The 14,553-nt window shown below is 48.8% G+C and overlaps 1 protein-coding gene across 3 annotated transcripts in view; it reads left to right on the forward strand.

Annotated features, from left to right (window-relative positions):
• Fam117a (family with sequence similarity 117 member A) overlaps positions 1-14,553 on the forward strand; it is a 71,798-nt gene that overhangs the window by 46,176 nt on the left and 11,069 nt on the right. For all 3 annotated transcript variants that reach the window (XM_031354308.1, XM_031354310.1, XM_031354307.1), the window contains one exon: positions 8,371-8,540. In XM_031354308.1, the coding sequence (XP_031210168.1) occupies positions 8,371-8,540 (170 nt within the window). The remainder of the gene's footprint in view (positions 1-8,370; positions 8,541-14,553) is intronic.

The raw sequence follows: 14,553 nt of genomic DNA on the forward strand, positions 1-14,553 counted from the left end.
TTCACTTATCTGGATGTTCTTATTTCCTACAGCGTATGTGTAGCTTTTGTTACCAGGGCTATTTTCTCTTTAAAAGAGGGGAGGGGAGGATGCTTCAAAGTCTGACGGCATGAGATAGTGATTCATACTTTGTTTGTTGAACCAGCTAGTTGTTGAGATTTTGCTGGGTGTAAAATTATGTCTCTATTTTGGAGGTAGACTAGGAAGGCTAGAGCATCTTCCTCCCTAGGTTTCTCCCTCCTACATGGCCTGAAAGACAGTGAAATGGTGGACTTGTCCCTCCGGGTGCCTAGCCAGAAGCCTTGTGTCAGAGCTGATTTCTCTCCACCCTGGCCAACCTGAGAAGAACCAGAAATGTCTCATGCCCTACATTATCTGTAGTCTTCATGCTGAGAACTCTCACCTCTCCTTTGAGTTCCTCTGCTGGGGTTAGGTTTGAGTTGATTCCGAGGGAGGGGTCTTGGGAGAGGTAGAGACGAATTGGTGACCCTTCTGAAAGCACCTTTGCTGGGGGGTATCCCCTACTGGATAGCTGGTATTGATGGGGCAGTGGCATCAATTCTCCACTCTACTACCCTGCCAGTAGCTTCTTGTCTTATTCCTCTCCCATCAGCAGAGACTATCAGCGGGTTGATGCTTAGTGGGCACTCATACCTACTTACTAAAGGTGTTATCTGCCCTGTGTGCAGTTGGCTTCATTGACACCACCTGACTGCTGGGCCTCTCCTCGCTTAGCCCCTCTCCCTGGAGCCATACAAATGTAGCAGTTGGGAGACAGGGCCAAGTGGCTCTGGAAGATAGCACCTAAGGCTTCTTATCTAGTATGTGCTGTTTTGTTTTGTTTTCTCCATTTGCTGTTGCCCAAGAACCAAAGCATCCGCCACTGCTCAGCTGTGTGGTGAAATGGTCTGGCCTGGTGCCAGGGTGCCTCGCCAGGTGGCTGAGCTGTGGAGGCTGCTGCATGCGATGGGCCGATAATACCCCACGGTGCTGTAAACAGGACACCCCACCCTCCTACAGACACCCAACCCATGCTCCAGTGCTGGCTGCTTTGTCATTGCCTGTCATGATACTGGCGTGGCTTCTCTGATACAGGGGCCGATTGTTCTGTTCCTCTCCCAGGTTCCCAAATCTGAGAGGGGCACTTTCCAGAAATATAACCAGTTCATCTTTCAGCCACAAGCAACCGTTTTGGCTTCTCAACACTTCCTATCGTTTGGCTGTAATCACACGAGTTCAGGACAGAGCCCACTCCCCAGATCTTTCCGGTATGCCCGTAAGCACCCACTTCCCTCTCTCTTGTGGGACCTCTAGGGGATGCTTATGAGCAGCGGAACCTAAGCACCCATCTACAGCTGCTGATGTCCAAGACTCTAAGAAACTTTATTGATTTTTGTTTGTTTGAGACAAGGGATCACCCTGTAGCCAAGGCTGGCCTGGAACTCATGTTCCTAATGCCTCTGCCTTCCCTGTGCGGGGATTCCAGGTGAGCATCACTTCCCTACAAGCTCTCAGACAATATCCAGGACAGCAATAGACTGTCCCTAGTAAAGGACAGGAAAGACACAAAAAATACAAGTACCTTACCGGGCCTGGTGGGACAGGCCTGTAATCACAACTGCTGAGGGGGTGAAGGCAGAAGGAATGTAAAGTCAAGGCTTTATACCCTGGGCAAGGTAGTGGGACCCTGTCCCAAAAGAAAAAGTAAAGAGAGGACTAGGGCCATAGCTCAGGGGTACAGTGCTTGCTTGGTGTATGTGAAGCCCTAGGAATCCCCTGGCCTGCAATATACCTTAGAATCTTCTTAGAACAGACTTCTCAGTAGTCTCCTCTTTGTCCACCTCCTTCCCCTATCTTCCTAAGGAATAAAAACATATTTGCATTTCTTTTCTCTTCAGAATCCCTAGGAGGTAAGGTGGGCCAGATTGGGCCCAGAGGGAAGGCAGATCTGCAGAGATGGTCATGTTGGCTGCAGTCACACTGCAGTGAGGACATGGCTGTCAGACCTACGCTGTTTGGATAGCCCCTCCTAGGTTTCCGGGGACCAAAGTGAACCTGCTAGTCTGCAGCTTCTTTAAGGATGGTACAGGATCACATCACTGTCTGGTTTTGGCTTTGGTTTGTCCTTGGGGGAAATTGATGTCTTGGGTTAGCAGCTCGTACTCAGTTTTGGTACCTAAAACAACAGGTGCTTGCCAAACCATTTGGGGGGATGTTTACAAAACACGCAATAGGGTTGTTTTTTTTCCCTAGTCAAAAACCTAATCTTTTAAAAGTACCCTCTCCTCTATTTCCTAGGCAGGAAAGAAACATGGCATTTTAGTCTCCTCAGAGGGGTTGGGACATGCCAAGAATTTGGGGATTTGGGAGGGGCCGTGGAGCCTTGCTAAGGGCTCTGAGACAGGAGGTAATTCTACCTTGTGGCTAGCTAGGAGCTGAGCCAGCACCCTGTGCTGGGATGTGGCTGTGGCGATAAGGCTGGAGCCCAGCTGTGACACCTGAGGGGGTGGGGAAGCAGGCGGGTCCTGCAGATGGGCTGAGCAAGGTCTTAGCAGGCTCATCTGCCAGCTAGGGAGGCAGTGCCGCCTTCCACATGGGCACTTGCTTTTCCTCGTTCCATTCTCTCCTTCCCTCCCTTTCAAGCTTTTTTCCTTTAAATTTTTTCCTTTTTACCATTCCTGTTATCTTTACGTGTATATATAGAGGAACAGGTCACACAGCTTTTGTGATTAGTTTTGATCAGAGGCAGTTGAGAAGAACATAGTATCAAGTGGTTGGGTCTCTACCAATTCCAGGATTTTGAGTATTTCCTGCACCCTGTCAGTAGTGTGAGTGAATACCATTCAGTTCCCTGTTATTGAAATCGGACCCCAGCCAAATAGTTTGCTGACTAAGGTGGTTGCTTCCATGGGTGGTGAGAACTGATGGAAAGTCAGTGTGGTGGCAGTTGTTGCTAGGTGATAGATTCCTTTGTTACAGATTTCAAAGACCTGACAAGAAACAAACAAAAACAAATACACTTTACAGCAGAGCCCAGACTCAGGCCTGCCTCTTCCCCCCAACCCCCCCACCCTCCCAATATATATATATATATGCATGCTGACAAGGCAGTCCCCTCCAGGTATCCAGCAGCCTCAGAGCAGGTGGAAAGGGGCTTGGTTTAGGTATTAGGACACAGCCACCCTTCTTGAGATATGGGGTGTCATCAGGCACTGCCTCTCTGTGTTTGACATTCCTCAGTCCCCCTATCCCTTTCCAGAGCCAACAGGAGAGAGAGGAGAGGGTTGACTGCAGACCAAAGTAGTTTGTAGCACTGGGGCAAGACTGAGATGTTTCAGAATCTCCGCAGGGTCTTCCTGCTGAGAGGATGGGGCAGGTGACTCTGACTGACCTTTCTCCCCCATCGCCGTTCCTAGCCCTGGAGGCAGTCTCTGTCCTTCAAAAGGAGGAAGGAGCAGCTGCTAGGATTGTGACATCCCAGCCTACGTGCCAGTCATTCTCTTACCTGCCTCTTTGATTAGCTGTCATGTAATACTGTAGAGGTGCTTTCTAAAGGCTGTGCCTTCTAATTGGGTTCTCAGGGACCGCCTTAAAGGAGGCCTAGAGGACAGAATTTCAGTGTCTTGAGCCGGTTTCCATAGTAGACCAAAAGCCTCCAGAAATATTTGAATTACCTACCGCCTTACCACCTTAAGCCCAACTCAGAATGACTGATTGAATTGCTTGTGTAGAAGGTAAACTTGAGACTTGAACCAGTGGGTCTGTCAGTAGACTACTGCAGTGACAAGGTCACAAGAAAGTGAAGGAGGAGGTGGCCCCAGAGCCTCAGACACAACAGATAAGTGGCTCTGGGGTCTTTACTGGAGGTAAGCGGCTACTGTGGATCCCCCAGGAACAGCAGTGTAATTACAGAAGCTTAATCTTTCTACTATAGATTTTTCAATTTTATTCAAGTGCTTGGGTTCTTGCCAACTTGGGCTCTGTGCTGTAGACATAGACACTGTAGACACTGGGGTCTACAAAGCTAAATCAGAGCCCGACCTCACAGACTGCTCATTCTTTAGGAGTCACAAGCAAATGCCTGAAACCCTGGAGAGAGGCAGTAAGTACAAGGAGAGTACAAAGTATCCTGAGCAAGCCCAGAACATTCTGAAACACTCCTCCCAGGGGATTCCCAGGATCTGCAGGCTCGGGAGGAGGTGGAGGCAGTTAGGCTGGCCTGGAGGATGGCTCAGACATCAACAACAGGGAGAGGAAAGGCCCAGTTAGTGGTGGGAAATGGCACAGTGTGTGGTATCTGCAATGTAGAGGAAGGAATGAAGTGCACAGGACAGATAAGTAGGCCAGAGCATGGGGCCTGTGACACCTGGCTTTTGCACATGTGCACATGTGTGTGTGTGTGTCATACACATGTACAGTCAAGGCATGAGAATGGAGGTCAGAGGACAACATGAACAACTTTCAGGAGTTGGTCTTTCTTTCCACCAGTGAGTCCGGGGCTTCAAACTTGGGCCTGTAGACTTGGCATCAGGTGCCTTTTCCTTCTGGGTCATCTTGCTAGCTCCTGACTTCCAACTTTGAAAGGGCCTTTGGAGCATTTTAGAGTAGAGATTTTATGAACATTTAAAATAATATATTGTCAGTCATGGTGGTGCATACCTCTAATCCTAACCCTTGGGCGATGGAGGAGGAGTGCAAGTTTAAGGCCTGATTGAGCTATATAAGAGACCAACTGAAAGCCAAAAACACGGGGCAATGGTGGTGCATGCCTTTAACCCCAGCGCTTGGGAGGCAGGCAGATCTCGTAAGTTGAGGTCAGCCCAGTTTACAAATTCCAGGATAGCCAGGGCTACACAGAGAAACCATGTCTTGAAACAAAACAAAAAAAACATCCAAGGTCTGCCTGGATGTGATAGTGAGACACTGTCTCTAAACAAAAACAACTTCCTGGTAAAGGTCTGTTGTGGTCAGCATATATTGATTTAGAAAGGAGGCAGAGACACAGCCAAACATGATACGCTTCAATTTTATTATTGTTATCATCACCATCATCATCATCATCTACAGGATTTCTCTGTGTAGCTCTGACTGTCTGGAACTCTCTGTAGACCAGGGTGGCCACCAACTGAGAGTTCTGCCTCCTCAGTGCATGCCTGGCCTTTTTGTTTGTTTGTTTTGCTTCTTATCCCAGCCCATTTTTAAATTTTAAAATGTATGCATGTCCACATTCAGAAAGTAAGATTACATGATGAAAGTTCTCTTTTTTTCCAGACAGGGCTTCTTTATGCAGCCCCGGCTCCCCTAGAGCTCGTTGTGTAAGGCTGGCCTCAAACTTAGAGATCCACTGCGGAGACTAAAAGTGTGAGCCACCCGAACCCACCAGTATTTCATGATTAACAGTGATTGTCTCTGGGTGAAGAGGTGATGTCATGTGTGTGTGTTTCTTTTGTTTATGTATTTCTTGAGGTTTTTTGACAATTCATACTTATAACTTTTGACATTGAAAGTCATTTTTAGTCTCTTCAAAGTGAGTACTTATTTGCTGGCTGAGGGAGATGATTTACAATATGACAAAGGTTACATTAAAAACTAAGAGAGCGCCTGGCAGTGGTGGCGCATGCCTTTAATCCCAGCACTTGGGGGGCAGAGGCAGGTGGATTTCTGAGTTCGAGGCCAGCCTGGTCTACAGTGCAAGTTCCAGAAGAGCCAGAGCTATACAGAGAATCCCTGTCTTGAAAAAACAAAAAAAGGGCTGGTGAGATGGCTCAGCTGGTAAGAGCACCAACTGCTCTTCCAAAGGTCCTGAGTTCAAATACCAGCAACCACATGGTGGCTCACAACCACTCATAATGAGATCTGACGCCCTCTTCTGGTGCGTCTGAAGGCAGCTACAGTGTACTTATTTATAATAATAAATAAATCTTTGGGCCTGAGTGAGCGGGGCCAACTGGAGTGAGCAGAGGTCCTAAAAGTCAATTCCCAACCAGATGAAGGCTCACAACTATCTGTACAGCTACAGTGTATACTCATACATATAAAATAAATAAATAAATCTAAAAAAAAAATTAAGAGAGCATATTAAAAGCAATCCAGATGTCCAACAGAGTAGGAACGGTTAAACGAATCACTGTTTGATATCATAAAATCTTTAAAAATGGCAAATATGTAGATCATTGAAACTTTGAACTGGAATTTTACATTGTGTGGAACAATGCAAAATAAATTTTATATTTTATATTGATTACAAGCCTGTCAAAACATATGTAAATATCTAAATTAATTTGAAGAATTTCACATTGTTGGTATCTTTTTCTTTTTTAAAGATTTTATTTATTTATTTTATGTATATGATGAGTACACTTCAGACATACCAGAAGGGGGCATCAGATCCCATTACAGACAGTTGTGAACCACCATGTGGTTGCTGGGAATTGAACTCAGTACCTTTGGAAGAGCAGTCAGTGCCCTAACCGCTGAGCCATCTCTCCAGCCCCTTTTTCTTTTTTAAACTAACCAGTTTAAAAGTTTACATAAATAATGTAAAATTCATTGCCAGGCGCCTTTAGTCCCAGCACTTGAGAGGCAGAGGCAGGTAGATTTCTGTGACTTCCAGGACAGCCAGGGCTATGCAGAGAAGCCCTGTCTTGAAAAGCAAAACAACAATATTACCATTTTAAGCATCTTAAGCTTACGATTGGCATAGGTACATTTACAGTATAGCCATGGGTGTATCATTTCTGGAATGTTTTACCATCCCAGAGGGTAGGCATCTAGTAACAGAACCCCCCTCTCCCCGTCCTTCTGTGCCCATGGTCACCTTACTCTTTCTTGTCCTCATGGATTTGCCTATTCCAGGCGTTTGTTGAAGGAGGACTCCTATGATATTTGCCATCTGTCTGTATCTGGCTTATTTCACCCTGTGCCATCAGGTTGCCTCTGACTTAGGGCTATTATGATTGATGCTACTGTGATCGTAAGTGTACAAATAACTTTTCAAATCTCTGCTTTCAGGGTTTGTTTTCTTGTTTTGTTTTGTTTTATTTTGTTTTGAGGGGAGTCTCTACCTAGAGCTGGAATTTCTGGACCCTAAGGGAATTCCCTGTTTAATTTTTTGGGGAACTGCCAATCTTTCTGTGTCTTTTTAATGTAAACCTCTTCAAGTCTATTTATACCTACAGTTCCCAGTTCTTTCTGCTGTGCTGAATATACACATAAATCACCAAGGGATTACTACAGATGTGAAAGCCGTTTGTTCTGTTTAAAGGAGAGTCTTTATAGATCTGCAGATAGTGGAGTGTTTGAACGTGGATGTAGAAAATGGCGTCGACCCAGACCCCTGAGACTTCCAAATGATCCCAGAAGTCTTAGGTTTTAAAAAGAGTTTCAACTCTTAATTTCTCCCAGAAATCTTAAGCCAACATAAAATAAAATGAATGCATTTACAGTTGCCCCACCCCTTGTGTTTTCAGTTTTGCCATTCAGATAAAAGCCAGAGAGAAGGGGTTGGGAAAGACCTGCAGACTTGGCTGCTGTCTTCTACTGTACTCCTTAGAGCTTGGTGGCTCTTTCTAGGCCAGCGCCCTAGCTCTCCTGGAGCTACCTGATCTGGAAAGTAGTAGAGTCCTTCATGCTGGGCACGGTGGTACACACCTGTAATCCCTCTTGGGAGGCAGAGGCAGAAGGACTGAATATTCAGGGTGGGCCTGGGCTACACAGCCCATTCAAGGCCATCCTGGGCAATGTAGCAAGATCCTATCTCAAAAAAAGTGGAAAGAAAATAGGGCTGTGGAAAACAGTTCTCGTGTAGCCTATGTAAGGGTCTGGGTCCAGTCTCCAGCATCACAAAACGAAGAAAAGAATCTTTTTTTAAAAATTAATTGAGCCGTTTGTGCGGCAAAGAAGATCCAAAATGGATACAGGAGGAGGGGAGGAGGGCAGAGAATGTAAAAAGGGGAGAAGGGTTGTGTTTGATGGATATGGAGCTCCCTCTAAGGCTGGGAAACAGGGGTGGACACCTGGGAGTGCTGGGCATAGAATCCCCTAGAGCAGGAACGAAGGGCATCCTAAGGAACCTCTGTGTCCCCTCTGAAATGGTCAGAAGTGGTCATTCCAGTGATGAAGTGAAGTCAGGGTCGCTGGTCAGACAGGACGTGCTTTTGTTGCTGTGAAAGGAGGGAAGACATGGCAGGCAGGTGGGGTATCCTGGGAGAGAGGAGGCTGGTTGCCACGACTCCTTCCTCCATGCTGAGAATTCAGGAAGGAGGGAAGACGTGGCAGGCAGGTGGGGTATCCTGGGAGAGAGGAGGTTGGTTGCCACGACTCCTTCCTCTATGCTGATACCAAGGCCTTGTGGGCTCTGCTCTCTTTCAGCTAGCGTCCCATGTTCGGTGGCCCCAGAAAAGTCAGTGTGTAGGCCTCAGCCACCCCAGGTCCGGCGTACATTCTCCCTGGACACCATCCTCAGTTCCTACCTTCTGGGTCAGTGGCCACGAGATGCCGATGGGGCCTTCACCTGCTGTACCAATGACAAGGCCACCCAGGTAATGGGGTCAGGAGGAGTGGGAGGGCTGGCTGAGGCCACTGGTGACTTCTGTCACAGAAGTGACTTGTCCTGGGTTTTGGGTGTACATAGAAGCTTTTCTCCTTCTACTGTTTACAGAGGTTTTCCCGTCTTTGTTTTCTTTTGTAAACATAGGTGAAAATGAGTTTGTGCTCCACCTGCCTGGTGGAAAAGAGACGTCAAGCTGGGCTCACAATTTGGATTTCAGGGTTTGCATGTGGAGAATCTGCAGCTGAGTTTGGAGTTTGGGACTTTTAAAATGAGATTTGCCTTCCCGAAGTTAAACTAAGGCCAGTTTGGTCCGGTTTGCATTCCTCAGGCGTCTGAGGAAGTGGCCAAAGAGGTGCTGAGCCGGGCCGAGCCTAGTGGATCAGTAGGAGTAGGGCATTCCCGTGAAGAGCTGCAACTTGCCAGGGCCGTTCCAGGGCATGAGTCCTGCACAGCCCAGATTTCTCTCCTATGTTTTCATGAAGAGTCCTGCCCCTAAAAGGGCTCTCTACAGACCATGCAGTCCACGTGTCCATCTTTTGGATGAGATTTGTTAACTTGAGCAAAAAGTCATCTCATCTGGAAATCACCCAAAGATGTTTCTTAGTGTGATCTAGGACTTCAGCCTTCTTAGCACTTACGTTGGTAAGAGTAAGGCTCCCTTTGAGGGCAGCTTAAACTGAGTCCTGTTAACTTGCAGGGAAGAACACCTAGCTTGGCCCAGCCCTCCATTCTGGGTAACAGGACAAGACGGGGTGAGGCAGCTCTTCCTTTGCTGAGTAGAGTGTCCCCACTTTGCCCACATCCACGCTGCACGACAGCTCGGGGGACGGCCCACTGCAACACATCTGCCTCCTTAGCACATCCCATCAGTTCCTTTCTTTTTATGAGATCCGTTTTCAAGTGTGTTTAATGAACATTTGAATGCCCACTCCTTTCCAATGGTTATAAGATTTGGTTTCTTTGACCCTGGTTTCCAGTTCCCTGAAAGCCTAAGAACAGACAACCAAGGGATGTCATGGGGCTGATGCCTGGCAAAGTTTAGAGGAGCAAGAGTCTTCCAGAAATGCCCCTTGTTGCACCAAAAAGAATTGGATCAAGTTTAAAGCAGAAAGGTGCTATCAATGGCCGGTCCTCTATAGATGTGCAGGAAGGAGGTGAAGGGGAGCAGGCGCGCCCTCCTGGGAGCAGCCCACACTGGTCTCCCTTTATCCTTAGGCAAGGAGAAAGGGATATGCTTTATCCCTCCTGGGCCTGGTAGTACACACTCCTTTCTGTATGGCTCAGGCCAGATAATGTAGTTAATCAAGGAGGGCTTCCTTCAGGGGTGGAGCTTGATGTTGCGTCAGGTAGGTGGACTCATGAGCATCTTGCTTTGTTAGACACCAGGCAGCATATCCCCACCTCAGTCATTTCCTGTTTGCCAACCTCTGTCCAGTGACCACCCCACTCCTCATGTCACTTTCTCTTTGTCACCCCCAGGCAGGGCTGGCCTCAGACGTTCTCTGGCCAAGTGGAGTGGCCTGGGTTCTGAGCTGCATGTTTTTGCTTCGGCTCCAGCTGCAGGCCAGATCTTTTATATAACAAGTCTGGGCTTAATGCCACAGCAAGACAGAGGTCAGCGATGTGCCTCCATGGCTCTGGCAAGGCCCGGCCCTCTAGCTTTCCTCTTTCCCGGGATGGGCTCCAGCCCTCGAGGAACTCTTAGCAACCTGTCAATATTGTGGCTGCAGGCAAGAAGTGGGAGAATTCTCATCAGTATAAGCATCCAGCCCTGAGTATGTGTTCTGCCCACCTCCCAGGCCTGCTCTTCAGGGAATTTTCCGCTCCTGGGTTTGGGTTCCGCTCAGATTCCAGCTTGAGGCCCCTGTGCCTGGCACAAGCTGCAGTTTTTAGCACTGGGATTACACTGTGAAAGCTTTAGGCTCAACTGCCATCTCCCCAGAAGGCCTTGTGCTTCCCTTCTGAACAGCAAGAGATTACCCAAAGGATGTGGCTAAAGAAGAAATTTTCAGGGAATGTGGAGAAGGGAAAAGATAGTGGGGAATCTAGATCTGTTAGGATCTTTGAAAGCATACCTCTGTGTGTGCGTGTTTATGTGTGTGTGTGTGTGTATGTGTCTGTCTGTCTGCCTGTCTGTCTAGTTTGCGTGTTAGGTTGTGGTGCTGGAGATAGAGCCTAGGACTTCAGGCAGGCAAAGCAAGTGTTCATGCTCTACCACTGAGCTACATCCTGAGTTCATTAAAAAGCTTTTCAGCTGTTAGGAATGGATGGATGCCAGACCTTTCCCAGTTGCTTTGAGCAAGCCAGCTATTCCTACCCTGCCCCTCACTTGCGCCCTTTCTCTCCTAGCCACAGCAGTGAAACATTTCATGGTCTGCTTCATCCAGCCTAATGGCAGGTACTTCTTACTGTTCTCCTGGGTGCCTAACCTTCCTGTGTTGGAGCCTGTGTCATTCCTGACACTCCCAGGGATATGCTTTTCAGTTATGGCTGAAGCTAAGCAGCTCTTTCCCAGAACCTCCCCTAGAGGGCCTTGCTCATTCCAAGCCAGTGTCAGAGTTAGGCCTCAGACACAGAACACCTGCCATTAGAGAGCTGGGCGTGCTGTGTACTCCAGGCCTGTTGATGCATAGGGCAGAAGAGAATGAAAAGAGCTCAGCCCTTGGGTCCGTGGCAATGCTGTCAGTAATCCCAGGATCCCCTTCCTGGCCACATTCCATGCTTTCAGTCAAGAACAAAGTCAATCCTCAGGCAGCCATAGATCGAATAGGAGCTAGGCTCCTCACAGACCAGGAGGCAAGAGGAACAAAAACAGCTATTCTAGAAAGGAGGAAGGGGTGTGACCGTGACACCTGGGGAGGGGCCACTGCCTCAATGCTTGTGTTGGGGATGGACTCCAGGGCCTGCACGTGCTGTACTCCTGAGTTAGACCTCTAGCCTGGCTTGTTTTGAGCCAGGAGGACCAATGCGAAAGGTGTGACCAGGTGTTTCCAGCAGTGGCTTCCTGAGAACAGGGTCTGCAAGGACTAGGGAGTCACTCCCCCAAGCCCACTTCCTGTGGCACCTCCATCTTCTGTGGGAAGTCCTGTGTCTGAGAAGAGTTCTTCCGAATTGTCTAGGTTTATTTGAGTGGCCCACCCTTCCCCTAGGCCATCTGGTAACCCAGAGCTGGCCACCAAGTGCTTTGAGTTGGCCTCTCCTCGTGGCTGGGCCCTGGCCAGGGCTAGTGATGGCCGCACATGCCAGTGGCTGTGGTTACCTCTCTCCCTTCTTACTGGGCAAAGTATATGAGCCTTGTACTCTGCTGAAGGGAAGAAGTGGGCTTCCCACAGCTGGGGTGACTGTTTGAGCAAAACTCCCCAGCTGGTGGCATCCTGCCCACAGAAGGGACCTGGGGTACCTCCCCTGCCTGGCTCCACTCACACTCACTTCTTTCCATCCCCATTTCTGCTTCATTGTTAAGATGGGGAAACCTCTGTGATCCCCATTCCCGCTCCCCATTTACCCTGGACTTATCTTTAGTCTTCAGTTCTTACCAGACATCATCATGGAGCATCCCAAAGGCCAGAGGCTGAGGCAGCCTCTTGGCTGGAGAGGGCTTCCTTTCTGCCTTTCCTGCTTCAGGGGGAAGGGTCCTCCCTTTCCCTGAGCTACTGCCTCAGTGCTCACTGACAGCACATGACCCAGTGTGACCGTCACAGAGCTTTAAAAAATTGTTTTGTTTTTTGTTTGTTTTGGTTTTTTGTGGGCATAAGGGCTTGGGCACAGAGCCTGTTTTCCAAACTAGTGACCAAGTCCAGTGGTTCAATGAATGGTTTGACGATACAGCAAATACTTAAAAATGGGGCCATGATGGAAGATCTGAGGTTTGTGTAATCACTGCTAAGCTAGAAATGGTGGCTTTGGTCACCTGCAGCCATAGTACTGGTGCTGGCCAGTGGACCACCCTCAGAGCCTCTTTGTCTGGTCAGAGTCCTAATGGACTGGCTTCCTTCTGAACCGAGCTGAGCATGTGCCCAACTATCTATCCCCAGTCAGGTCCTGTGCTGCTCTTTACTTCTGACAGGTATGGTGGGTAATGTTCCCAGGACCCAGCCCGGCTCTGCATGGAGCATGCTCAGGAGCCAAGATCACTGGAGACATGAGGGCTTGGACTCTTCCCCTCCTGGTCATGACCTCCAGGTAGAAACTTAGTTGGGTTGGAAGCCAACTAAGAGTGGAGGGTCTGTCCTCCTTGCTTTTGTTGCTCTGTTAGCTCTGGGGGAAGCTGTCTTCCTCTTCCATGCCCATCTATCCCTCCACATGCTACCCTGGAATCTTTCAATCCCTGGCAGGGCATGTCTGTTCGTACAGCAGCTGCAGACCTGGCTGCTCACTCATGGTTAGTAATTCTATTCCTCCCTCAGTTGCTCCCTTAGCCAGGGTATGGAGAAGTCCATTCTAGTGCATGAGTCCCCTGACAAGCATGGGTTTTGGTCCCCTATCCCCAGACTCTCCTCCACACAAAGGGGCATCTAGCACGACTATTTCCACTGCTGCCCACAGCTTGGCCTGACCCAATCCTGGTGACCTCCCTGAAGTGGGTCTTAGCTGTGGGTCTTAGGTGTACTGTTCCCCAAGGAGACCATGATTGAGTCCTTTGTAGTGAGGCTCAGAAAGGAGGATCCTGAGCAATCTGGGGTACACGTCCCCCATGCGACATACCCACTGCAGCTAGAGAGGCAGAAAGCTGGACCTTTGCACTTGTCCGGCTTGACAGTACTCACACCAGCCTGGAAGCAGCCTGGAAGTCCAGCAGCCCTGGCGTGTCAGGTTCCTTGGGCAGCTTTAACAGTCACCCCAGGCTTCGTGGCTTATGGCAGCAGATGTGTATTCTCTCAGAGTTTTAGATTCCAGAAGTCTCCAAGTTCAGTTACAGTGACTTGACACAAATATATTGGCAGGGCCATGTTCTCAGAGCTGTGTTTTTGCTTTCTTTTTGTAGTAGAGTCCTTGCTATGGAATTCAGGTTAGCCTTGAAGATTGTAACCGTACAGCCCCAGCTTCCCAAGTGCTGGGACTCTGTACAGGTGCACAGCACCCAGCCCGGGATACAGTGCTCTTGGAGCCTGCTCACCACTTGCCTCTTTTGGCTTTCAGTGGCTGTTGGCTTCTCTTAGCTCACAGCACCTTGCTCTAGCCTTTGCTTTTGTGGTCACATTGCTTTATCCTCTGCATGTACCAGCTCCTTCAGCCTCTCTCTCACAAGAACGCTCTGGAGAGGCAGGGATTGGCAGTAAGGCTCACCCATCGTAGATGGGAAGAAGCTTAGAGAGCAGTGGGTGAGGCGAAGAGAGAGAAACGAGTTTGCCTGGGTGAGAGCTGTGGTGGTGATTCCCACGGGCAGGCGGTAGATGCTGAGATAAAGTGATGCCATCAACGTCACGCGTAAACAGAGTACGCAGTAGTTGGTAGGAAGGTGTTGCTGAGGAGAGGTCAGAAATGGATAAGGAAAGGGGATGATAGCGACTACTGTGATTTCCTCATCTTTCTTCCACTCCTGTACCAGTCACACTTTCCCTGAACTCCTTCACATCTCCTAGGAAGAGGTAGCTGAGACATTTGAAGAGGTGTTAAGCAGCCAGTTGCAGCCTGACCCAGTGTGCTTCTCTTTGCCCACCTATTTGTGAGCCCAGCATCTTCAGGGGTAAGAAGGGAACATCATCTTAGGTTTTGCCCTCTCTCCTCCGTGGTCTTTGCTCTTTTTCCAGAGGTGACAGAGTTGTGCAGGACTCAACTACACTGGCAGCACTGGCGATCTGCGAGCTTGGCTTAGGCACGCCAGCAGAGGAGGACCTGTGTGTTACTGCAGAGTCCTAGTAGCTGATGGGGAGGTGGGCTGTGTTCTTCCTGTCAGCTGGTGTAGCTCTTCTGAGGTCTGATATCCTGGGTTAGAGAGACAAGGGCATTTGGAAGGAGATCAGCTACTTTGTTTCCAGAGACTGGGAGAGCCAGCTTCACCT

The sequence above is a fragment of the Mastomys coucha genome, unplaced genomic scaffold (genome assembly GCF_008632895.1).
Source record: "Mastomys coucha isolate ucsf_1 unplaced genomic scaffold, UCSF_Mcou_1 pScaffold5, whole genome shotgun sequence".
In the NCBI taxonomy this organism is placed as follows: Eukaryota; Metazoa; Chordata; class Mammalia; order Rodentia; family Muridae; genus Mastomys; species Mastomys coucha.